Raw genomic sequence first — 21,901 nt, forward strand, 5'->3', positions numbered from 1 at the left:
ATCATCTTTATCAACTATCTATCTAAAACTGTGCAAATACAATGCTGAATTCCCTTCAGCATCTAAAGGGATCCTGATTAGTCAATCTGCATTAGTCAATTACATTTTTTTTCCAAATACATTATTATGCCAGATATGGGGTGGGGAGTTGCCATGGCCTTGAGTAGTAACCTTGAAAGCATATCAGCACTCTCTCTCTCATGTGTGTTTTCCTTTACCTAGATTGTAATCATGATATTGATTTTTGTCCCATTGATATTCAGAAAGGAACATGCGAATGATCCAGATCCAGGACAACATCTCTGAACAGAAAAACTTAAAAGACAAGCTGGAGAGTGAGCAAGAAAAACTTCACATGGAGTACAACAAGGTAAGCAGCAAAATCCCAACCTACAGTAACCTGCACTCAATATGGTTCATGAAGCAAACTGAGTGCTTTAACAAATGTCAAGAAGGTACTTGTCAACGTGCGAGGAGCTACATTTATTTATTACCTGGCCTATCTTTGTCCTTTGGGTTTTGTAAATAGGCCTCAGCCTCCAGTGTCACCCCACAATCAAGCTAAAGAAAAGGGGTAAATTGGTGGTGGGTCCAGGCTTTCAGGATGATTTAGTTTTTTAGCTATGCAACAACTTACCTGCTACCTACCAAATAAGCATGCTAACACACTAAACTAAATGTAGGACTACTGTCATCGTCACCTGCTGGACATCATTGTAACATTATCATAGTGAGCAAGTTGACGTTATTCTCACCTTAATGAAGGTAGGCTTTATTTCAGGACTGTCCTATTGGACTGCATTATCTGCTATGTGTTCCTAATAAACTGACACTGGCTCTATATTTTACTGAATATACAAGCTTAGCTTGTAAAACAATTTAATCATATTAGGCATTGTTTTACAATGCTAAATGAGAAAAAGTGCCAGTCTCTCATCCCTTCTTAGATGTGGCCTCTGAAAAGACTGCCAATCCCATTTGTCAACATGAGGAATAGAAAAGTAAAAGTTGCGTGTAGTGTTCTGCCATATGTGTTAAGCATTATTAATGGAGTGTGTGTTGCTAATTACGCTACTTGAGCTGCTCTTACGTGACTTTGGCCTTGGAGAAAATCCTAGTAAAGGATTGTCATTACAAGCGTGTCTCTGACTGATATATGTTGTTAGAGCCCAGTGTAAGGTTTCCACACGGCTCACTTCCTGCACATCATATGATATGTTAAAATTAAACTCTTGCACTGGCTGTAAGGTTCAGCTGGTATGTTAAAGGTGTAACTGTGCACATTATGCAACACTTAGAATAGTTGTTTTACAGTGATTTTGATTTTACACTGTGTGCCCACTATTGTTCTGTCACTGTGATAGTGAACTAATTAAATCAAAGGTATGAGTAACTGGTTGTGATTGGTTATCTGCTATGTTTCCTTATACTAAACCTGTATACTTCATATTTATCTTTCTTCTCTCTGGGGTAAATGGCAAGTTAATCTGGTTAGCAACTTAAGTGAGTTATATAAAGCCAAAGAGACACAAGAACCTAACCAACCGGCTAACCAGTTCCAAACTAGCATCTGTAGTTAACACACAGGCAATTTTCTCATCTCACTTGTTCAAATAAAGCAGACAAGAGTAACAGTAGACAAGCTAGTAAAACTGTGTACCCTTGTCTGACATTGTTTCTTCTCTCCCACTCCAGCTCTGTGAGTCTCTGGAGGAGCTGCTAAATGTGAATGGAGAGTTGCGGAGTGAAGGCCAGGAGATGTGGACTCTGCTAGGGGGAATACTGGGCCAGGTACCTTGACCATCACTGGCTATTTCTACACTGTTTCCCTTTCTCTTGTCATCTGCAGCCACTCTGATTTCGATACACAATGTGGAAGCTCCTGTTAATTGATTTCCTTTTTGGCATGGTAGTGATTTTTGATGAGTTATCCACATTGCCAGTAGCAGCTCAAATGGTCAACTATTGCTATTATTCACACATAAAGTCATTTACATTTACTGTGCTACTTGTTTCTAAAAGCCCACCCCAGTTGTTTGACCTTGTTTCTCTTTCTGAGAAGAAAGGTTTGGTAATATATAGTAGAGACTCTATAACAATATTTCATGGTATTTTTGCATGGTATTGGTCTGACTTTTGCCATGATCTCCTCATATTGTGGCTATAGGTGTTTGAACAAACTTATTTCGTTTCCACATTTTCTCAATACAGGTTTCTGACGCAATTTGCCCTTAGACAGTGTTTTGCTGTATAATCTCTCTTGCTAATTCCAGTCAGAACTCTGGCTGCAGCATTTTGGATTAACTGGCGGCTTCTTAAGTAGTTATTGGGACATCCTATTAATAGTGAATTACAATAGTTCAGACTGGTAACAATTGCATGGACTAGTTTTTCAGCATCACTTTGAGATAGGATGTTTCTAATATTAGCAATATTCCTCAGGTGAATGTATGCAGTTCTAGAGATTTCTTTTATTTATGATGTAAAGAAGATATGCTGGGCAAAGGTAACTCAGAGAATCCTCACAATATTGCTTGAGGCCAATGTTATTACATCCAGGTCTTTATGTCTTTTAAGCATGCTTGAAGTTTGATTAACTGATTAGTTTCTTCTGGTTTCATAGATAAATATAGCTTGGTATCATCTGCACAGCAATGGAAATGTACTTGTTATAAAAATATCAATGTTTCCTAATAATATTGCCTGAGGGGGGACTCTAGGTGGGGAAAATCGGTTGGATGTTTGAACCTGGTCGTGGTGAACCTCGGGCAAGTGTCTAGGGTTATTTTTGCTACGAACTGTCACCCAGCCGGCCTGACTTCCCGGCTGCTCGAGAACTGCTGGAAGACAGCTAATGGGAGCTAGGCTAGGTGGCTCCAAATCGGTCAGCCTTGCCTCCAATGTTGCAAATAAGCAAGACTTATTACAGACACCCTTATCACTAAAGGAGGCCAAAGAGAAATGAAACATAAGACACACAGAGCAGGAGAGCAGGAGAAGCAGAGGGAGAAGGAGAAGCAATGGCTAACTGAAGAGCTAGTTAACCCTCTGGGCTCTATGCTGCCACTTGCCTTTTTTTTTACCATTTTAGCTGTGGTAATGCAGTTGGAATTAGGTTCCCCAAGGGTCTGACCTTTTTTAGATGTTTGAATTCAACTTAAGCTCTTTAAATATATCAATAATTGACTGTATACATCCAATTGTACAACTTTACTCCATCATTTTCACTTCCGGACAATTTAAATCTATGAAAACTACATTTTTAAATTAGTTGTTATTTACAGTGCAGAATCATGCAATTTAGGTAAATTGCCTTCATTCTAAACTCAGCACTTGAAAATTGTAGTTTTAATGTTTTCTGCCAGATTATGTATTTTGTCCAATTTTGGCCAAGGGAGCAATTTCATGTAATATTCTTATGGCTTATTGCACTCTAATGAACCCAATGAATTTTGAAATAGGTGTGATTTTAAGGAATAATGATTTGTGTTTGTTTATGAAAAAAATGTCCCCAGTGTATGAAATTGCAGCACAAATAGGTTTGTGCAAGATAGAGTGAAATCAATTGTTTGAACAAATGCCATTGTTGTCAAGATATAGGAGTCTGAATTAGGGCGTGACCCACAGGTCGCCAGCAAAATGAGGAGAAGGTGTGAACTGTGCACCTACAGGAGAAGAACGGCAACCATTTGCTTCAGCTGCCTGCTGCCCTTAAAACAAACAGTAAATTGTCATATTTGGCCACTAACAAGCCAAGTGTGAATTTTCTTCTTGTCACTGCTCAACAGTAATTAAAAATTAATAGGTTGCAGGAATAAAAAGTTAGTGGTAATATCTAATCTAACTAGTTAAAATTCTGGAATTGATTTGCTAAATGGAAGTTGTCACTGTCACTGCACAAATAAGTTATGATGCATAAAAATCATTGATACTGCTAATTATTGACATTATTGAATTTTTGGTTTTCATGACTAGGACTGATAAAAAGAAAAAAAAAATCGTTGTAATTTTATAGCATTTTGTGAGGGGCCATTTTTGGCCAAGAACACGCTGAGTGGAAGTTTTGTGTACTTTCCTTACTCTGCTCACTAGAAAAAATTATTACTTGGGAGAGCTGATCTGTTGTCGAAAAGACGCTGACCACTTAGGAGCTGATGACTGATTACAAGTTATCACAAGTTCTTTTCTAAAAGAACATCACAACAAAAATTTGAAAAAAAAAAAAAAAATTGACAAAAATAAAACTGATGGACAAAGGTGAGGCCAAAAGTATATGGCAGAAAAAGAAGTAGAACTAAAAGATGCATAAACCAGTAAAAAACAAGATGTAGTCCGTAAATGAAGAAGGAGAAACAAAAATCAAATAACTACAAAGGAATTTTAACATTTCATATGTTTTTAGATTAGTGTAATTCATACTGTCATATACTACCATTTTGCTAACTAGTGCTAATACTTTGAATAACTAAACCACTTTAAACTTTTCCTTTCAGATTTTAGGTATGAGGGCTTTTATGGTGAAAACAGGACTCTTACTGTCATTAAAGGAGACTTTTATTTTGAAAGTTGCAAGATCTTAAATGGGTTAGGGTTAGGGTTAGGGTTAGGGAAATACATCATCGTTCAGTGACTGGCAGTAAGCTTGTGTTAGTAAATGTGGACATCTATATTTCCTGTCAAGACTTGACAAAATGGCATACCCTAAATGTCCCGGTCATTAATAGAGGACATTAATTCAATTCAGTTGAGCTACTTCAACAACTCTTATCATTTCATGCTTTTATTTTTAAATGACTTGGCGGAAGTATGAACTATATCCTAAACTTTAATCATAACCGTAAAAATCAATATTAAACTGTCAAAAGCAGAAATCTCAGTATTTAATTTAGCGATTTAAGCAAGTAAATTTGATTGATGGAGGAAGTATGTGTGGATAATTACTCAACAGTCAGACAAGTCTCATTATCTAATTACTACAAAGTAGACACAAGCAAAATTCTCAATATACAGTATATTTAAGAGTTTTCAATTTGTGCTTTTATTTTTGAAAGGATTTGGAGAAAGTATGAATTGAAATGTAAGTAAATGAATGAAAGTATGAACCTGATCTGATTCTGTGTGTTGATAGCAAGGAGATTCTAACAGAAACAGGCTAGCTGAAAAATAATGGGTCACAGCAGTTTAAACAGAATCAGATTTCTCAAAAAGAGGCTGTTTCTGGCAAAACTGTAAAAGCTACTTCCAACAACATATGAATTCCTGAGACAGGAGACTTTAGTGAGTTGCCTGTGTGAATTTTATGTTTGAAGATTGAAAATTGTTGTCACAGGAGGGAGATATCAAAGTGGGCCCTTCAGCATATGTTGACTAAAATCTCAGACGAAATCTAACATTGAACAACAATGGAAGAGCTGAGGGGGACTCCCATCACTTTAAGGTTCACAGAGAAAAATCTAGTTGTCTCTTAGCTTAGACAAATAGCTTATCAGAATCAGTACACAAGTATTCCTACAACTGTGTGAAGAAATTATGTGGAAAAGAGTGAAGATTGTGGCCGTGCTGAGTTTATTAAGAAAGATTTTGGTTTAAAAACATCTGCCTCTCCACTCAAAGCTGTGACATCACCCACTCTAGCTGCGCCACCAACATCCATCATTCAAACCAATGGAGAAGTTAAAAATGGAGAAAAAACTAAAACTGTCAAATCTCAACAAAAGGAAAAAGATAAAAGTGTCTGCACCTGTTAAAAGTTTAAATGAGTATGACGGGAAGCTGAGGAAAAGAGAAAAGTTTAGAGGAAGTTTAATGATGACTCTCATAGGCCATAAAAAGGCAATAGGCCATAAAAGGCCATAAAAAAAATATATATTAAAATTTAAAAGTTAAAAAGTTGAAAATGTGGAAAGTAAGCATGCGTCGCCTAAAGAAGACATGTTTAGAGAGTTTAATGATGTTTCTACGATAAAAACGTATAGGACTAGTTAATGACAAAATATTATAAAGATAAAAATAACTAGATAAAGCATTTCCTGAAGAAAATGCACTGTGAATGCTGTAATGCTGAAAGCTGCTGAAACATCTAAAATACTGCTGAAATTAGCTGAAGAGAAATAGGAATTGTTTTAAAAGAGCTGAAGATATGCAGAAGAAGCCGACATAGTTGAATCAGAATTTCAAAAAAGCTTAAATAGATTAGCTTAAAATAATAAAACATGGCTAAATTTATCTAAACAGTAAAATATTACATTTTTAGAATTGCTGAAAGTTGCTGAAACGTCTAAAACACTGCTGAAAATAGCTGAAGTAGGAATCGTTTTAACAGAGCTAAATGTATGAAGAAGAAGCTGAAACAGAATTTATCTAAACAGCTAAATATGACAGTTAAAGGTAAAGTTAAGCTGCTTTGTTAAAAAGACTGGAAAGGATATATATGAAACTAAAGCAGGTTAGCAAAGAGATGCTAACATAAACAGGCTAACTACACGTGCACGTGCACGAGTCTCTGATGTTGATTTATAAAAACAGTCTTGATCACGTGACCTGACACAGTCGTTGCTGTGGAGATTATTGGGGAGAGGCAGGAAACTCCAGCTATTATCACCCAGGTGATAACTGATTTAGAGCCCTTACAAACAGACTTTGTACAGCAAAACCACAATAGATATCCACATAAAAAGTGCACCACCTGAGAGCCAAGACCACTAGTGTACATTTTATGTTTAGGACTGAAAATTGTGGTCACAGGAGCGAGAGATCCAAGTGGACCCTTCAGCTTGTCGGCCAGAATCTTAGACGAAACTTAGCATTACGGCTTATGGGAGAGCTGAGGGGGACTCCCATCACTCTGAGGCTCACAGAAAAAAACTATTTGTCTCTGAGCTTAGACAAAGCTTATCAGAATCAGGATAGGTTTTCTTACATTTTCGTAAAGAAATGATGTAGAAAGAGTGAAAACTGTGGCCGTGCTGACAGTTTATTTAGAAAGATTTTTGTTTAAAAAAATCTGCCTCTCCACTCTAAGTTGTAACATGCGCCAACATTTTCAAAGTCCAAAATCAGCCAAAAAACATCGTCTCACAAAAACTGTCATTATTAAAAAAACGTAAAAGTTATTTAAAAAATGGATTCGAAGATTAATAGCTTCAAGTCTTGAGACTTCAACTTTGAGCGGTGTAGGTTAAAGTATGCTGTACAGCCGAAAAAGGAAAAACTTGAAGAGGATTTGAAGAGACTCTTCCATACAAATCCATTATAAAGGGTTTTTGAAAAAACCTTAATATCATAAAGTATGATAAAATGATGCTGAAAAAAGCAGAATATTATAAAAAGTATGAATGTTATAAAAATTCTGAAGCATACTAGTAATAATGATAACAAAGGTTAATCTGTTACATATCTCAGAATGTGCTAGTAATGACTATCCTACAGGTCTATTGTGCTGACAAACTGGCTTATAAAGGGTCAAAAAATAAAAAAAAGAAATTTAGATTTTATACTTGCACTATACTTTAATGCAGTAAAAGTTGAATTTGAATGACTAGTTATTTTGATCAAACCTAGAAGGTTGGATAGAAGATTAGCTAAAGCTAGCAGACCTTACAAAACAAGATTATTTTGAAGTTAACAGTATTATAAATAGGTGCTTGAGTAACACAAGCTTATATTACAACTCTTACTTTAGTTGCTGTATAATAAAACTAAGTATTTAGCATTAAAACAAGTGCAACATGCCTACTGTAGAAGGAGCAGCAGGAGCATCAGTCAGCAGACCGACTTGAGGCAGAGTCATATTTGTTACAGGTGAACATTGGCTGCAGGTGTATTTACTTGGAAAGAGTAAGATGATGAATGCTACAAATTTGATTGCTGACCTAGAAGTAATGCAGAATATGAAATATGTAAATATTTTTCAGCTTTCAGATTTTTGTACCCCACTGAATATGTGTTAATCTGTATATAAAAATATATATTATATCCAAGTTCGACAACATTGTATAGTCAAGGATATATTGATGTAAGTACCAGAAATATCCATAAAAAGCCGTATTAAAAGTATGTGCATTCGGTCAAGTGATGTTAATATGAGGGTGAGGCAGCAGAATGGACAGGAATGAGAACAAGACTAGGAGTGAATGTGCAATGACCGCCATAAATCACCTAATTATGAACCTACATGGTTTAAGTAGCAACATCAGTCACAGCATTTCATGCCTTTGTGTCATCTATCTGCCACATTTTCATCTACTATTTATCATCCTGGCAGTGCATTTTTGCAGAAATTATTGATGTTCCCAACTGGAACTAACATCCCTCTTCCATTACATTGTCACTTTTCCCACAGTGCAACTTAAAGGGGAAAAAAAGAAACTTAAAAAGATAGGATCAAACTGCAGAACACAGGAAGTGTTCAGGAATAATACCTTGTTTTGCTGGACAGTTTTGCTATTTCATCTGGTGTATATGTTTTAATTCAGGTGTAATGAGGGCATAGTATACTCCTTTTACTATACCTGTAACCTGTGACCTGTATTTATTTCATTATGGTCCAGTATGCATATAGTTAGTTCTAGTCTCAGGATCAGATAGGTGGAAAGTAAAGGAAAGAGAGAAGGGGGGAGGGGTGGGACAACCAAAAATAACATTAATAATGATACTAATGATATTAATAGTAGCATCAAAGATAATAACAGTGCAAACATACAACGATAACAACAACTTTAAGCATAATCAAATTTAGCACATCCTACTATCAAGTTAGTGGTGCAGCAACATCAGTGATGATTCATGTGCGGTTGCGTAAACATGCCCCCGAGTGCTGCCAGTGACTCCGACCAAAATGACAAAGGGGAACATGGCTGCCTTACTGTACTAGGTCACAGTTTAGGAGATCAGAGGTTGCCCAGAGCTTGCCCGCTGGCAGGCCACAGGAGGCGCGGCCCTAGGGAAGCAGAGGAGCAAACACTTCCCCCAGTGCGAGGACCAAACCCAAGGATCCGAGCCTGTGCGCCCACGGGCCACAAGGAACCCATGACAGGAAGCGCACCACAGCATCCCTGGACCGCCACCCTGACACGAACCGCCACATGGGGGTACGGGGGACCAGCAGGAGGCAGAAGAAGAGAGCACCGACTGGAAGCAAGTCCAAGCAGCAGGCAGAACCCATGAACCCCTCCCCCCCTTTGTTTTAATTGTCTGAGCTGCCGATTCTGACTTTCATGTTTTTGTGAAATTGCAGTGCTGTATTTGTACTTTTCCAGATGTAAACAGGCACAACAGGTAATAGAAACAGAAGAGCATAACAAGGCACTTAATGTTGTCATGGTGGTTTCTCAATGGAAAAAAAGTATTTTGTATCTTCTTTACTCTGAGTGTATAACTTCCACACTGAAAAAAATTTATATCAGTGATACTGCGTGACACAGCATGTGAGCAGGTGGTGTTTGGACAAAAGTGGTTTGTCTTTAAAAAAGGAAGAAGGGTCGCCCTGTGTCCCTGTGTACACCCCAAACCTGAAGTATGGCATGTTATGCGACCTAAAAAGCTCCCTGACACCAAAATTAAAAGGCGGTAGATCAAGAGCATAAATTAGGTAATCCATGAGTACATATTACTTCTTACTTACTTCCCAAGTTCTTAATTTAGTAATCTGTGTGCACTTTTTTTTTTTATCCCAGTGGCACCTTCAAGGCTCCGTATCAAACAGCTACAAGGTGTTTTAGTAGAATCTGGTTCATAATAATTACCAAACATCCTTGCAAGCAGATATACAGTAAACTTTATTTAGATGAAGGCACACTAATGGCCCTGAGAGCAATCAAGAGGCCACTGTAACCAGTAAATGTAATCCATTACTTCAATCTCTGTTGGCTGAAGTAGTATTGACCTTGAACATCTATATTCACAGGTTATTGTAATACTGTAAACACTGTAATTGCTTAGAACATTTTTACAGTATTATTAGTTTTGTGAAAGATGTTCAATTCATTGCTGCAGCAATAAACAGTTGTTTTCAGTGTTGACTCTGTTCAAAATTAGTTGGTCCAAATAAAAATAATACTTGGACTTGTATTAGGGTCTTGAAGACATTTCACCTTCCATCTAGAAGGTTTCATCTGAACAATAATTTTGGGATAACCACTGCCCTGGTGACAGAAAACTGAAAACATATCAACCTCTCAAAAACTATTCATTCAGAGAAAGCTAAAGAACAGTTTAAGAAGCTAAAATTAGCTAGAAGTAGAAATATGCTTTTAATTATTTACTTAATCAATCATTGATTAAAGCAGCACAGTTAATTTTCTGTGCATCGTCTAGCGGCTAGCCCGTCTAGCCTAGTCTTTTTTTTTTTTTTTTTTTTAAACAATTCCCTATGTTAAATATATGGAAAAGTCTAGTAATGTAATGGGTAATGACCACATGTGTTACATGAATTATTTTACTATATGTACAATGAGAATGCTCTCAGTCACAGCACCAAATGCTCCTGCAGCAAACGTTTTCGGGGGTGTTTTGGGGAGCTTTCTGCAAGGACAAAACATAGTAAAAGGAGGCCAGGCAACTTACAGCTTGTTTTTTGTACTTTTACCGCTTCCACTCATTATTTATAATCTTCATCTGTCTTTACCTGTTCTCCATCATCTTTCTGACAAAATATGTTGAGTGTTAAAATTACTCTATATCAGCAGCAGGGACACTTGCTTGTGGTCAGATTTAGGCTCTAGGTTGAAGAGATCAGAAACCCCTAATGGGGACACTCCCTCTGCGCTGCAAGCAAAGTGACGGTGCTTAGATTAGAGCTTCCTCAGGGAAAACGTTGTCTGTTTAGTGTCAGACTCGGTCCTTACACGATAAGTTTTCTAATTAACCTGTGTGGCAGCAATGCTCCTGAGATGCACAGGGAATAAACTGGATATCAGCTTCTGCATTTCACCTGACACATAGAATAGGTTCTCTTCTCACAACTCACATGTTAGGGAACTTTTATAGCTCTGCTTTCGCTAACAAAAAAGCAGAGCTATAAAGCAGATTTTCAATTGTCAGTTGTTCACTTCTTTGCTGCATCTTTATGGTCAGTAACCCTAAATCTGACCAAAGCAATACCAGCCTTCTATTTCACTTTTCTGTCTGGTTTAATGCAGACCCCTAAAAGGAAACACCCCTATGGAAAAGAAGAAGATTTGGTGTAATTATTGTGGTACCACTGAGTGAATTTGTTACAGTTTCTCTGGCCACTCTACCAACTGCACCACTGCCAGCCAAGTATTACAGAACAATATAATATAAATAACAATAGTCAATAGTTTATTGACGTTGCTAGCTAGTCACAGCTGTTGACTAACTGTTGACTAAAAAAAACTGTGTATGCTGTATATTTGTTGTTAACCTGCGTCTTGCAACCACTACTGCAGCTTCTGCATTGAATGAAAATGATCATATACATCACGTCCTATTAAATGTTTAAGAATTTAGTATAGAATAAATGAGCTTCAGTGAACAAACTGTCAGGCTAAATTAATAAAGTGGTATTAGCTTTGTTCTGCATGTTCAGAAAATGCATTGGGGAAAAAAATGACTAATATCTAATATCTAATAAAACTAATATCCTGGTTACTCAACGTGCTACTGTTTCTGCAAAGACATGTTGATCGTGGTTGTTAGATGAATTTCTTTTTCTTTTATGGTAGAAACTAAATACTCCAGCTGTTCTGAAAGCCCCAAAAGAGAGAAAGCCCAGCAAGAAAGATGGAGGAACCCCAGGGAAGTCATCCAGCCTGCCGGCAATCCTCTACAGGTGAAAACACATTGTCTTGGAATGATCTAGAGCAAGAAAGGAATTATTTTAATTGTAGATAAATGCCTGGAACAGAATTGGCAAGCCTGCCATTTGGCAAGCCAAATGGTCTCACTCTTGAGAAAATTTGGGGTTCAGTTGGTAAATTTACACCTGATATACAGTCAGAAAAAAATATTTGAAACCCAGCTGATTTTGTAAGTTTTCCCACTAACAGTGATCAGTCTATAATTTTAATGGTAGGTTTATTTGACAGTGAGAGACACAACAATAACATAAAAATCCAGAAAAATGCATTTCAAAAACAGTTATAAATTAATTTGTATTTTTTTGAATAAAATAAGCATTTGATCCCTTTGCAAAACGTGCTTTAGTACTTGGTGGCAAAATCTTTGTTGGCAATTAAAGAGGTCAGCCGTTTCTTGTAGTTGGCCACAAGGGAAGGAGGTTCTCACCCAACATTTCATGGTACATGGCCCCATCCATCTTCCCTTTGATGCAGTGCAATTGTCCTGAAAAACACCACCAAAGCATAATGTTTCCACCTCCATATTTGACTGTGGGGATGGTGTTTTTGGAGTCATAGGCTGCATTCCTCCTCCTCCAAACTTGGCAAGTTGAGTTGATGCCAAAGAGCTCAATTTTGGTCTCATCTGACCACAACACTTTCACCCAGTCTTCCTCTGAACCAGTCAGATGTTCAGTAGCAAACTTCAAATGGGCCTGTAGATGTGCTTTCTTCAGCAGGGGCACCTTGCGGACACAGCAGGATTTCAGTCCTTCATGGCGTAGTGTGTTTTTTTTTTGGTGACTATGGTCCCAGCTGCCTTGAGATCATTGGCAAGTTCCTCCCAAGTAGTTCTGGCCTGATTCCTCACTGTTGTCATTATCATTAAAACTCCACACGGTGAGATCTTGCATGGAGCTCCAGTCCGAGGGAGATGGCAGGTAATTTATGTTTCTTCCTTTTCTAAATAATGGCACCAACCGCTGTCACCTTCTCACCCAGCTGCTTGGCGATGTCCTTGTAGCCCATTTCAGTAGGTCCACAATCTGGTCCCTGACATCCTTGGAAAGCCCTTTGGCTGTTTGGAATCTGGATTGATTGATTGCTTCTGTGAAAAGGTCTCCTATATACAGGTAACGAGCTGAGAGGGCTCCCAATGTCAGCATGTTACAGGTATAAGATACGCCTGGAAGCCAGAGATCTTGCTGACTGATAAGGGATCAAATACTTATTTCATTCATGAAAATACAAATTAATTAAACCTACCACTGAAATTATAGACTGATAATTTTTGTTAGTGGGCAAACTTACAAAATCAGCTGGGGTTCAAATAATTTTTTCCCTGACTGTAATTTCTTCATAAGAAATACTTTTTTTATTGGGCAACAAAATAATCACTAATAATATCAATAAACAGCATGTTCTCACACTATGCGTTCCTACAGCTGTGGCATTTGTAAGAAGAACCAGGACCAACATTTGCTGGTGCTGTGTGACACCTGCAAACTCTACTACCACCTGGGTTGCCTAGAGCCTCCATTAACACGCATGCCCAAGAAGACCAAAAACAGCTACTGGTAAGAGATGAAAATAAGGGGGTGGATGGCTGAGCTTGTGCATAATGAGATGTTATGACTGATTAAGAAATGCATTGAGCCACAATAGGCTCTCTTAACTGTATGGATGCTGTGATTATTGCAAAATGTCTATATATTTATTACAGACTTGAAAGGGTGAATACAGATACAATCATTGGATTTGTTTTATATTTTTGATTAATTTAGATCTGATTTCATTTTATCATGAAATTGATGACGATTTAGTGTTTTAAGAAAATACACAGTGAGATCAGTGAGACCGTTTTATAAGCATTTTTATGTGACCTGAATAGCCTGAGTGGTTCAGTCGTTGCAGTGTTGCAAGGAGGGAAATGGAATGGAGATTAAAATGACTCTGTTATAGTGTATTATTATTCAGTAGAGTAGGAAACAAAGCTCTTCCTGAGCCTGTTGGAATAGGAACTGAGGCCCAATTAACTCCTGTGCGACACCTCACAGATGGGAGTAGGTTGTGCAATCAATGGGTAGGGTGTGAATCATCTTTGATAATGCCCTTCACACTATACAGGCATCCACGATTGATAAATGTTATCAGTGGTGGGCAGTTACGTGCTGGTGACGTGTTGGGTGAGAGTTGTAGATATGGTCAATGGTTTGTTGTCCATTTCCTTTGGGATGTGCTCATATCAAGATGGTTTATCTTGAAGATCAGCTTGGAGGGGATCACAGTTGAATGGTGACCTGAAATCAGTGAATGTTATTGTAAGGTACTGTATGGGTTGTGGTGGTCCAGTTAGGTCTGGGTGTATTGGAATGACATGGAAATGGCATCACCTATTGACCTGTTCCAGCAGTAGGCAAACTGTTTTGATTCTAGTGTTGAAGGATCTCAAAACACTTGATGTTGGGGATAAATTTGACCAGGGGCAGTCAGGACCTGTTGCAGTACAGTGGAAATGGCATGATGGTGGCAGTCTAAAGAATTCCTTAAGCAATGGTCTACCTTTCACATCAACAAAATATACTGTAGACTGTTTTCTTTTTTTTATTTTACATTTTTCCTTTTTTTTCACCACAGCAGATCATGATACGTGCATTTATTTTGTACCCCTCCCTGATGCACCTCTCCCCATTTTATCCAGGTTTGGGGACCAGCACCCAGACTACACTGGTTTGTGTAACCTCAGTGGGTGAGGTTTTTGTGAACATTAGAGGGTTCAGTGTCATGTCCAGGGACACTTCATCAGTGAGTGACTATCTGCCAGCTGCTCCACTGCAGCCCCCTTCAACCAACTTTACTAGTTATTAAGTATCAGTCCATAGATATTTCTAAGTTTGCCCAAACTGTAAAATGCTTTTATACTTTTTCTTTGCCATCAAGCTAAAACCAAACCGCTTTACTGAATAGCACCAGCCAAGTATTAACTAAAGAGCAGCTGTAAAATTTCAAAATACTATTTATGTCCTGATCAAGTATTTTGGCCCGAATCTCAGTCCATATCCTTTCATGGTTGATATCTGTCGATACCAATTCTGATCAATTTCTATGTACCTACAATAAAACAATATATACTGTGTATGACATGTTGAAATAACAGCTTACTTTTTCAAAAGCCTCTTTATCTGTATACTGGAGGTTAACTTATTCAACTTATTGGTATAACATGAATAAAAGAATAACTCTCTAGAGTGAAGATAAATCACTGTAGATTAGATAAAAACAGTAGAACAGTAAAAGTACAGTATAGTGAACAGTGAGGTCCTTTCCTTTTATTTTGGTTTGACATCAAAAGATGAATACGAGACAAAAGATCAACATTTCAGCTTTTATTTACAGGTCATTACATCTGGATCTGATACCAAACTTAGAAGATAGATTAGATAGATTGAGCCCACCCATTTTTTATGTGAGCAAAAGTATTGGAATATGTGACTATATTGATTATTCAAACAATAAATTACACTGAATGTCTACTCTCAGGTTCAGATTTTTAGGTTTTGCTTGTTCAGACTACATTTATAGTTTAGAGGTGTAACCAACATGAAAAACAGAGAGCTGTCTATAGGTGAAAAACAAGCAATTGTGAAGCTGAGAAAAAATCGATTGGAGCTACTGCACAAACATTGGCTATAGCCAGTACAACCGTCCTGCAATGTCCTGAAGAAGAAAGAAACCACTTTTGTACTAAGAAGGAGATGTTAAATGGGTAGACTAAGAAAGACAACAGCAGTTGATGACAGAAACATTGTGAGAGCTGTAAAGAAAGAATCTAAAACAACTGTTGGTAACTTCCAGAGGACAGGACTGAAGGTATCACAATCTTATGAACAAAAGGTTACACTAGAACATGTAAACAGCTCATTAGCAAGAAGAATAGGAACCTTTACCAAAGTGATGGAAAAGTTTGAAGAAAGAAAGGATCTGCTCACAATCCCAAACATACAAGGTTATCTGTGAAACACAGTGGAGAAAATGTCATGGCTTGGGCTTGCATGGCTTTTTCTGGGACAGACTGGGATTGATCTTTCATGATGATGTAAAACATGATGGCAGCAGCAAAATGAACTCAAACTATTGGGAGATCCTTCATCCTGCAGCAAGATAATGACTAAAAACACACTGTCAAAACATCAAAGAAGTTGATCAATCTCTAGACTTATACCCTATAGCACAAGCATTTTACCTGCTAAAGAGGAGACTGAAGGGAGTAACCTCCCAAAACAAACAAATTTAAGAGGCTCCTGTGAAAACCTAGAAAAGCATAACAAAAGAAGAATGCAAAACATGTGTCAGGCTTGATTCAGTTATTGTCAGCAAGTGATTTTCAACTAAATATTAAGTCTTATTCACTTTAATCCATTTTAAGTCTACATATTTCCAATCTAGCCACAGGGGTTGCAAGCCAGTGACTTCTGTGCCGGTCCCAAGCCCGGATAAATAGAGAGGTTTGCGTCAGGAAGGGCATCCGGCGTAAAAATTGCCAAAATAACCATGCGAATCATCCACAAGACTTTCATACCGGATCGGTCGAGGCCCGGGTTAACAACGACCGCCACCGATGCTGTTAACCTACAGGGTGTCGGTGGAAATTTGACTACTGTTGGTCGAACAAAGAGGGGAGGCAGAAGGGTTCGTGGGCAGAGAGAGAAGGGGAAAGGCAGGGACATAGATCTGAGAATAGGGACTCTTAACGTTGGCACAATGACAGGGAAAGGCAGAGAGCATGCAGACATGATGGAGAGAAGGAAGGTAGATGTTCTGTGTGTGCAGGAGACAAGGTGGAAGGGCAGCAAGGCACGTAGTATCGGAGGAGGATACAAACTGTTCTACCATGGTGTTGATAGGAAGAGAAACGGGGTAGGAGTGATCTTGAAGGGGGAGTTTGTAAACAGTGTTCTAGAGGTGAAAAGAGTCTCAGACAGGGTGATGAGCATAAAGCTAGAAATTGAAGGGGTGATGGTGAATGTAGTCAGTGGGTATGCGCCACAGGTTGGCTGTGAGTTAGAAGAGAAGGAGAGATTCTGGAGTGAGTTTGATGAGGTCATAGAGAGTATCCCCAGAGGAGAGAGAGTTGTTGTTGGAGCAGACTTCAATGGGCATGTTGGTGAGGGCAACAGAGGTGATGAGGAGGTGATTGGCAGGTTTGGTGTGAAGGAAAGGAATCTGGAAGGACAGATGGTGGTGGACTTTGCTAAGAGGATGGAAATGGCTGTAGTCAACACTTACTTCCAGAAGCGAGAGGAACATAGAGTGACATACAGAAGTGGAGGTAGGAGTACACAGGTGGACTACATCCTATGTAGACGAGGTCATTTGAGAGAGGTTAGTGACTGCAAAGTGGTGGTAGGAGAGAGTGTAACCAGACAGCACCACATGGTGGTGTGTAAGATGACTCTGGAGGTCAGGAAGAAGAAGAGAGGGAAGACAGAAAAGAAGACCAAGTGGTGGAAGTTAAAGAATGAAGAAACTTGTGAGGAATTCAGACAGAAGTTGAGACAGGTTCTGGGTGGTCAGGATGAGCTTCCAGATGACTGGGAAACTACAGCAGAGGTTATCAGGGAAACAGGTAGGAAGGTGCTAGGTGTGTCATCTGGAAAGAGGAAAGAAGGTAAAGACACTTGGTGGTGGAATGAGGAAGTACAGGAATGCGTCCAGAGGAAGAAGTTAGCTAGAAGGAAGTGGGATGTAGAAAGGACTGAGGAAAGTAGACAGGAGTACAAGGAAGCACAGCGTAGAGTGAAGAGGGAGGTGGCAAAGGCCAAACAGAAAGCTTATGATGAGCTGTATGACAGGTTAGACACAAAGGAAGGAGAGAAGGACTTGTACAGGCTAGCCAGACAGAGAGATAGAGATGGGAAGGATGTGCAACAGGTAAGGGTGATTAAGGACAGAGATGGAAAGGTACTAACAACCCAGGAGAGTGTGCAGAAAAGATGGAAGGAGTATTTTGAGGAGCTGATGAATGAGGAAAATGACAGGGAAAGAAGGGAGGAAGATGTGGATGTTGTGGAGCAGGAAATAGCAGAGATTGGAAAGGATGAGGTTAGGAAGGCTCTGAAAAGGATGAAGAGTGGAAAGGCTGTTGGTCCTGATGACGTACCTGTGGAGGTATGGAAGTGCTTAGGAGAGGCAGCAGTGGAGTTTTTAACCAGTTTGTTCAATAGGATTCTAGAGAGTGAGAAGATGCCTGAGGAATGGAGGAGAAGTGTTCTGGTTCCAATCTTTAAGAACAAGGGTGACACGCAGAACTGCAGCAACTACAGAGGAATAAAGTTGATGAGCCACACAATGAAGCTGTGGGAAGGAGTAGTGGAAGCCAGGCTTAGGAAGAAGGTGGAGATTTGTGAGCAGCAGTATGGTTTCATGCCCCGTAAGAGCACCACTGATGCCATTTTTGCTTTGAGAATGTTGATGGAAAAGTACAGAGATGGTCAGAAGGAGCTGCATTGTGTCTTTGTAGATTTAGAGAAGGCGTATGACAGGGTGCCGAGGGAGGAGCTGTGGTACTGTATGAGGTCGTCTGGAGTGGCAGAGAAGTACGTCAGAGTGGTCCAGGACATGTATGAGAGAAGTATGACGGTGGTGAGATGTGCTGTAGGTCAGACAGAGGAGTTCAAGGTGGAGGTGGGACTACACCAAGGATCAGCTTTGAGTCCCTTCTTGTTTGCTATGTTGATTGACAGGCTGACAGATGAGGTCAGACAGGAATCTCCCTGGACAATGATGTTTGCGGATGACATTGTGATTTGCAGTGAGAGTAGAGAGCAGGTGGAGGAACAGCTGGAAAGGTGGAGGTTTGCTCTGGAAAGAAGAGGCATGAAGGTCAGTCGTAGTAAGACAGAATACATGTGTCTGAACGAGAAGGATCAAGGTAGAAATGTTAGGTTACAGGGGGCTGAGGTGAAGAAGGTGCAGGAGTTTAAGTACTTGGGGTCAACAGTTCAGTGTGATGGAGAGTGTGGAAAAGAGGTGAAGAGGAGAGTGCAGGCAGGTTGGAGCGGGTGGAGGAAAGTGTCAGGAGTGTTGTGTGACAGAAGAGTGTCAGCAAGACTCAAAGGAAAGGTGTACAAGACAGTGGTGAGACCAGCTCTGCTGGATGTCTTAACAGAGGACATGAGGTTGGCTAGTGTTAGGGTAGAAGATGTTCATGATAGATTTAGGTGGAAAAGGATGATTCGCTGTGGCGACCCCTGATGGGAAAAGCCGAAAGAAGAAGAAGATTTTCCAATACTTTTACTCACATGAAAAATGGGTGGGTTTAAACAAAAGGTGCTATCTTCTGAGTTGTGTATTGAATCCCGATGTAAACACCTGAAAATAAAAGCAGAAATGTTGAGCTTTTGTCTCATATTTGTCTTTTGATGTGAAACCAAAATGTTACAGTCTACAGCAAAGGAATGGGATTCACTGGATTTTTCAGAACTATAGTTTTAGTTTGTTAATGAGACTTAACTTTGCCCACATATATATTGAGTGTTTGACGTTGAGGTTGTGAAGTGGTGTTAACTTCTCTTCTCTCACGAACACAGTTTTGGCTGTGAAATAAAAGCAGTTGAGCTCCCGCTGTCACATTGCACATATGCTGATATTTCATATTATGCACATTTGATTCATGCGGTAGCAACCTGAATAATTACACAGGAAAATATGTAAGTAGAGTATAAATACAGTGGAAAGAAATTTCATGGTTTGCTGCATTATTTTGTCATAAAATGTGATCTGATCTTCATCTAAGTCAGGAGTATTAATAAATATGATGTGCCTAAAATAATAACACAAAAAATGCTGATGTTTCCAAAAGCAAAGCATGCCCAAATCATGATGTTTCCTCCTCTATACTTCACGATTGGGAGGATGTTTTAATGGTGATATGCTGTTCCCTTTTTATGCCAGATGTTTTGTGTTCTTGCCAAATAGTTTAATCTTAGTTTCATCAGTTCACAAAACATTTTGCCAATATTGCTGTCGAATGTCAATGTGCTTTGACTTCAGGTGTGCAGCAATGTAAGCAGTGGCTTCCTACATGGTGTCCTGCCATAGAAACTGAACTTACTGAACACACATGAACACATGTTAGCCAGTTCCAAAGATTCCTCCAAATCTTTGGCTGTCACTCTGGGTTGCGTCTTTATCTCATTAATGAGTATTGGTTGTGTGCTTGGGGTCATTTTGACTGACTGCCCATTTCTTGGCAAAGTAGCCACAGTCCCAAAGTGTCTCCATTTGCAGACTGTTTTGAAATCACTTTGTAACCCTTTCCAGCTTTATGTAAATCAACAATTCTTGATCTTAGATCCCCTGAAAAACTCCTTTTGGTGAGGCATGGCTCACATAAGCGTATCCTTCTTGTGCGGAGCAAACTCAGAAAGTTTAACTGGTCAGTCAAAGTAGCTGTAGTTCACACCTACAAACTAGTTTTCTTTTAGGTATGCTAATACCTGACTCCAATTAGCTTTTTGGGTAATATTCCAAGGGTTCTAATACTTTTATTCACTAGCACAATGAGGTTTTTATGGTTGTCCCAACAAAGACATAGAAGATATATGTATTTTTTTGTGTTGTTATTTTAGGCACATTATGTTTGTTAATGCCCTTTACCTGGATAAAGATCAGATCACATTTCCTGACAAATTAATGCAGAAAACCATAAAAATTGAGACACTACTGCTGCTGTACTGCTGTCATTGTCCTGCAACTAGTCATGTGCATTGTGTGCTTTGGATATTGACTGCTGTAATTCGGCACCTTTAAAAAATCGTGGAAATGAGCAAGATTGTTAAATGAATTTCCAAGTAAATTATGGTGCACGCTGGGACCTATTAAATCACATTAGAAATTATATTACTAACTGTTCACTGATTTCTTGAAGAGATCTGTTATACACTGTGTGAATAGCTTTCTACGAAGTTATCATAAGATGAAAATGAATATCACTATTCATATCACTATGCACTACACCCTCTCTGACAGGAGCAGTAGCATGATAGGTCTCAGAGTTTGTTTATTTGTGTTAGTCCTGACATTTGAGGCCAGTCGGTGGCAGCGGGATTTTTAGATGACAGATGCTGAGATGGTCGAAATGTCACAGCCTCTTCTCTTAACTACTCTAGTTCTTTATGTAGAAAGGGCGTTTGGCGCAGTTGTTTTTCCTATATATAATTCTAAGAAATTCACTTGCTCAGTTGTTGTTACTGTATTTGATAAACCTGAAAAAGGCTTTCCTCTTTCTATTGTAAACAGATATGCATTAAGAAAATTAAAAATGACTTAATTTTGAATAAGCTTTCATGTTTTTCCACAGAAAAGGTGAGTTCAGAGGAATGTTCCATGTAGTGTGAAACTCAAACAAACATAATTCATATTGAATTGAATTGAAATGAATACATTAAAATTATAAATCATTATAAACTGTATCCACAAAAGCCTGTGGATGCAGAAAGTACAGAGTTGTACATTTATGGACAACCACAGAGGATGCTGTGGTAATGTGCTCGTAATATAAAACAAACTATGGAGGCAGAAGCAGCTTGTTTTTGCAAACTGACTTTTGGCCAGGAACTCTGATGAAGTTTGGTTATAAAGTTTGAGTTAAAGAGATGCTGAGAAAATTCCATGAACTGAGGATTTTTATTTCCTGACACCTTGTGGCTGAAATACACAGTGTAATTCATTGATAGTGCAAAATCACAATGATTACCTCTACCTTCACACCAAGTTATTGTACTGTTTCTTAAAAGGTTTCAGGGTTTGACTATAGAACTTAAAGGAATAGCTCAGGTTTTTTAAGCTGGTATAAATAAAATATGAAACACCTATACTGAGCAAATTTACCTCCACACCATAAGAATTATGACAATTCATCCTGTATGCTGTTGACTGGATGCTTCAGTCTGGACCAGTTGGGTTCAGATTAAAGTAAAGATACTTCAGTAGGAGCATGGTTTGCCTACTCAAGTTTTAGGGTCTGTGAAATAAGAGTATAAACTTTTCAGTCAAGAAAGGAAAAAAAGAAGTCAAACCAGATTTTTCACTTAGCCCTGTTG

General features: G+C 38.7%; 1 protein-coding gene across 3 annotated transcripts in view; it reads left to right on the top strand.

Moving 5' to 3' along the window:
* phf14 (PHD finger protein 14) overlaps nucleotides 1-21,901 on the top strand; it is an 87,871-nt gene that overhangs the window by 25,305 nt on the left and 40,665 nt on the right. For all 3 annotated transcript variants that reach the window (XM_026347517.1, XM_026347518.1, XM_026347519.1), the window contains exons 10-13: nucleotides 264-370; nucleotides 1,696-1,791; nucleotides 11,685-11,791; nucleotides 13,244-13,375. In XM_026347517.1, coding sequence (XP_026203302.1) covers nucleotides 264-370; nucleotides 1,696-1,791; nucleotides 11,685-11,791; nucleotides 13,244-13,375 — 442 coding nt within the window. The remainder of the gene's footprint in view (nucleotides 1-263; nucleotides 371-1,695; nucleotides 1,792-11,684; nucleotides 11,792-13,243; nucleotides 13,376-21,901) is intronic.

Source organism: Anabas testudineus, chromosome 11 (genome assembly GCF_900324465.2).
Source record: "Anabas testudineus chromosome 11, fAnaTes1.2, whole genome shotgun sequence".
Lineage (NCBI taxonomy): Eukaryota > Metazoa > Chordata > Actinopteri > Anabantiformes > Anabantidae > Anabas > Anabas testudineus.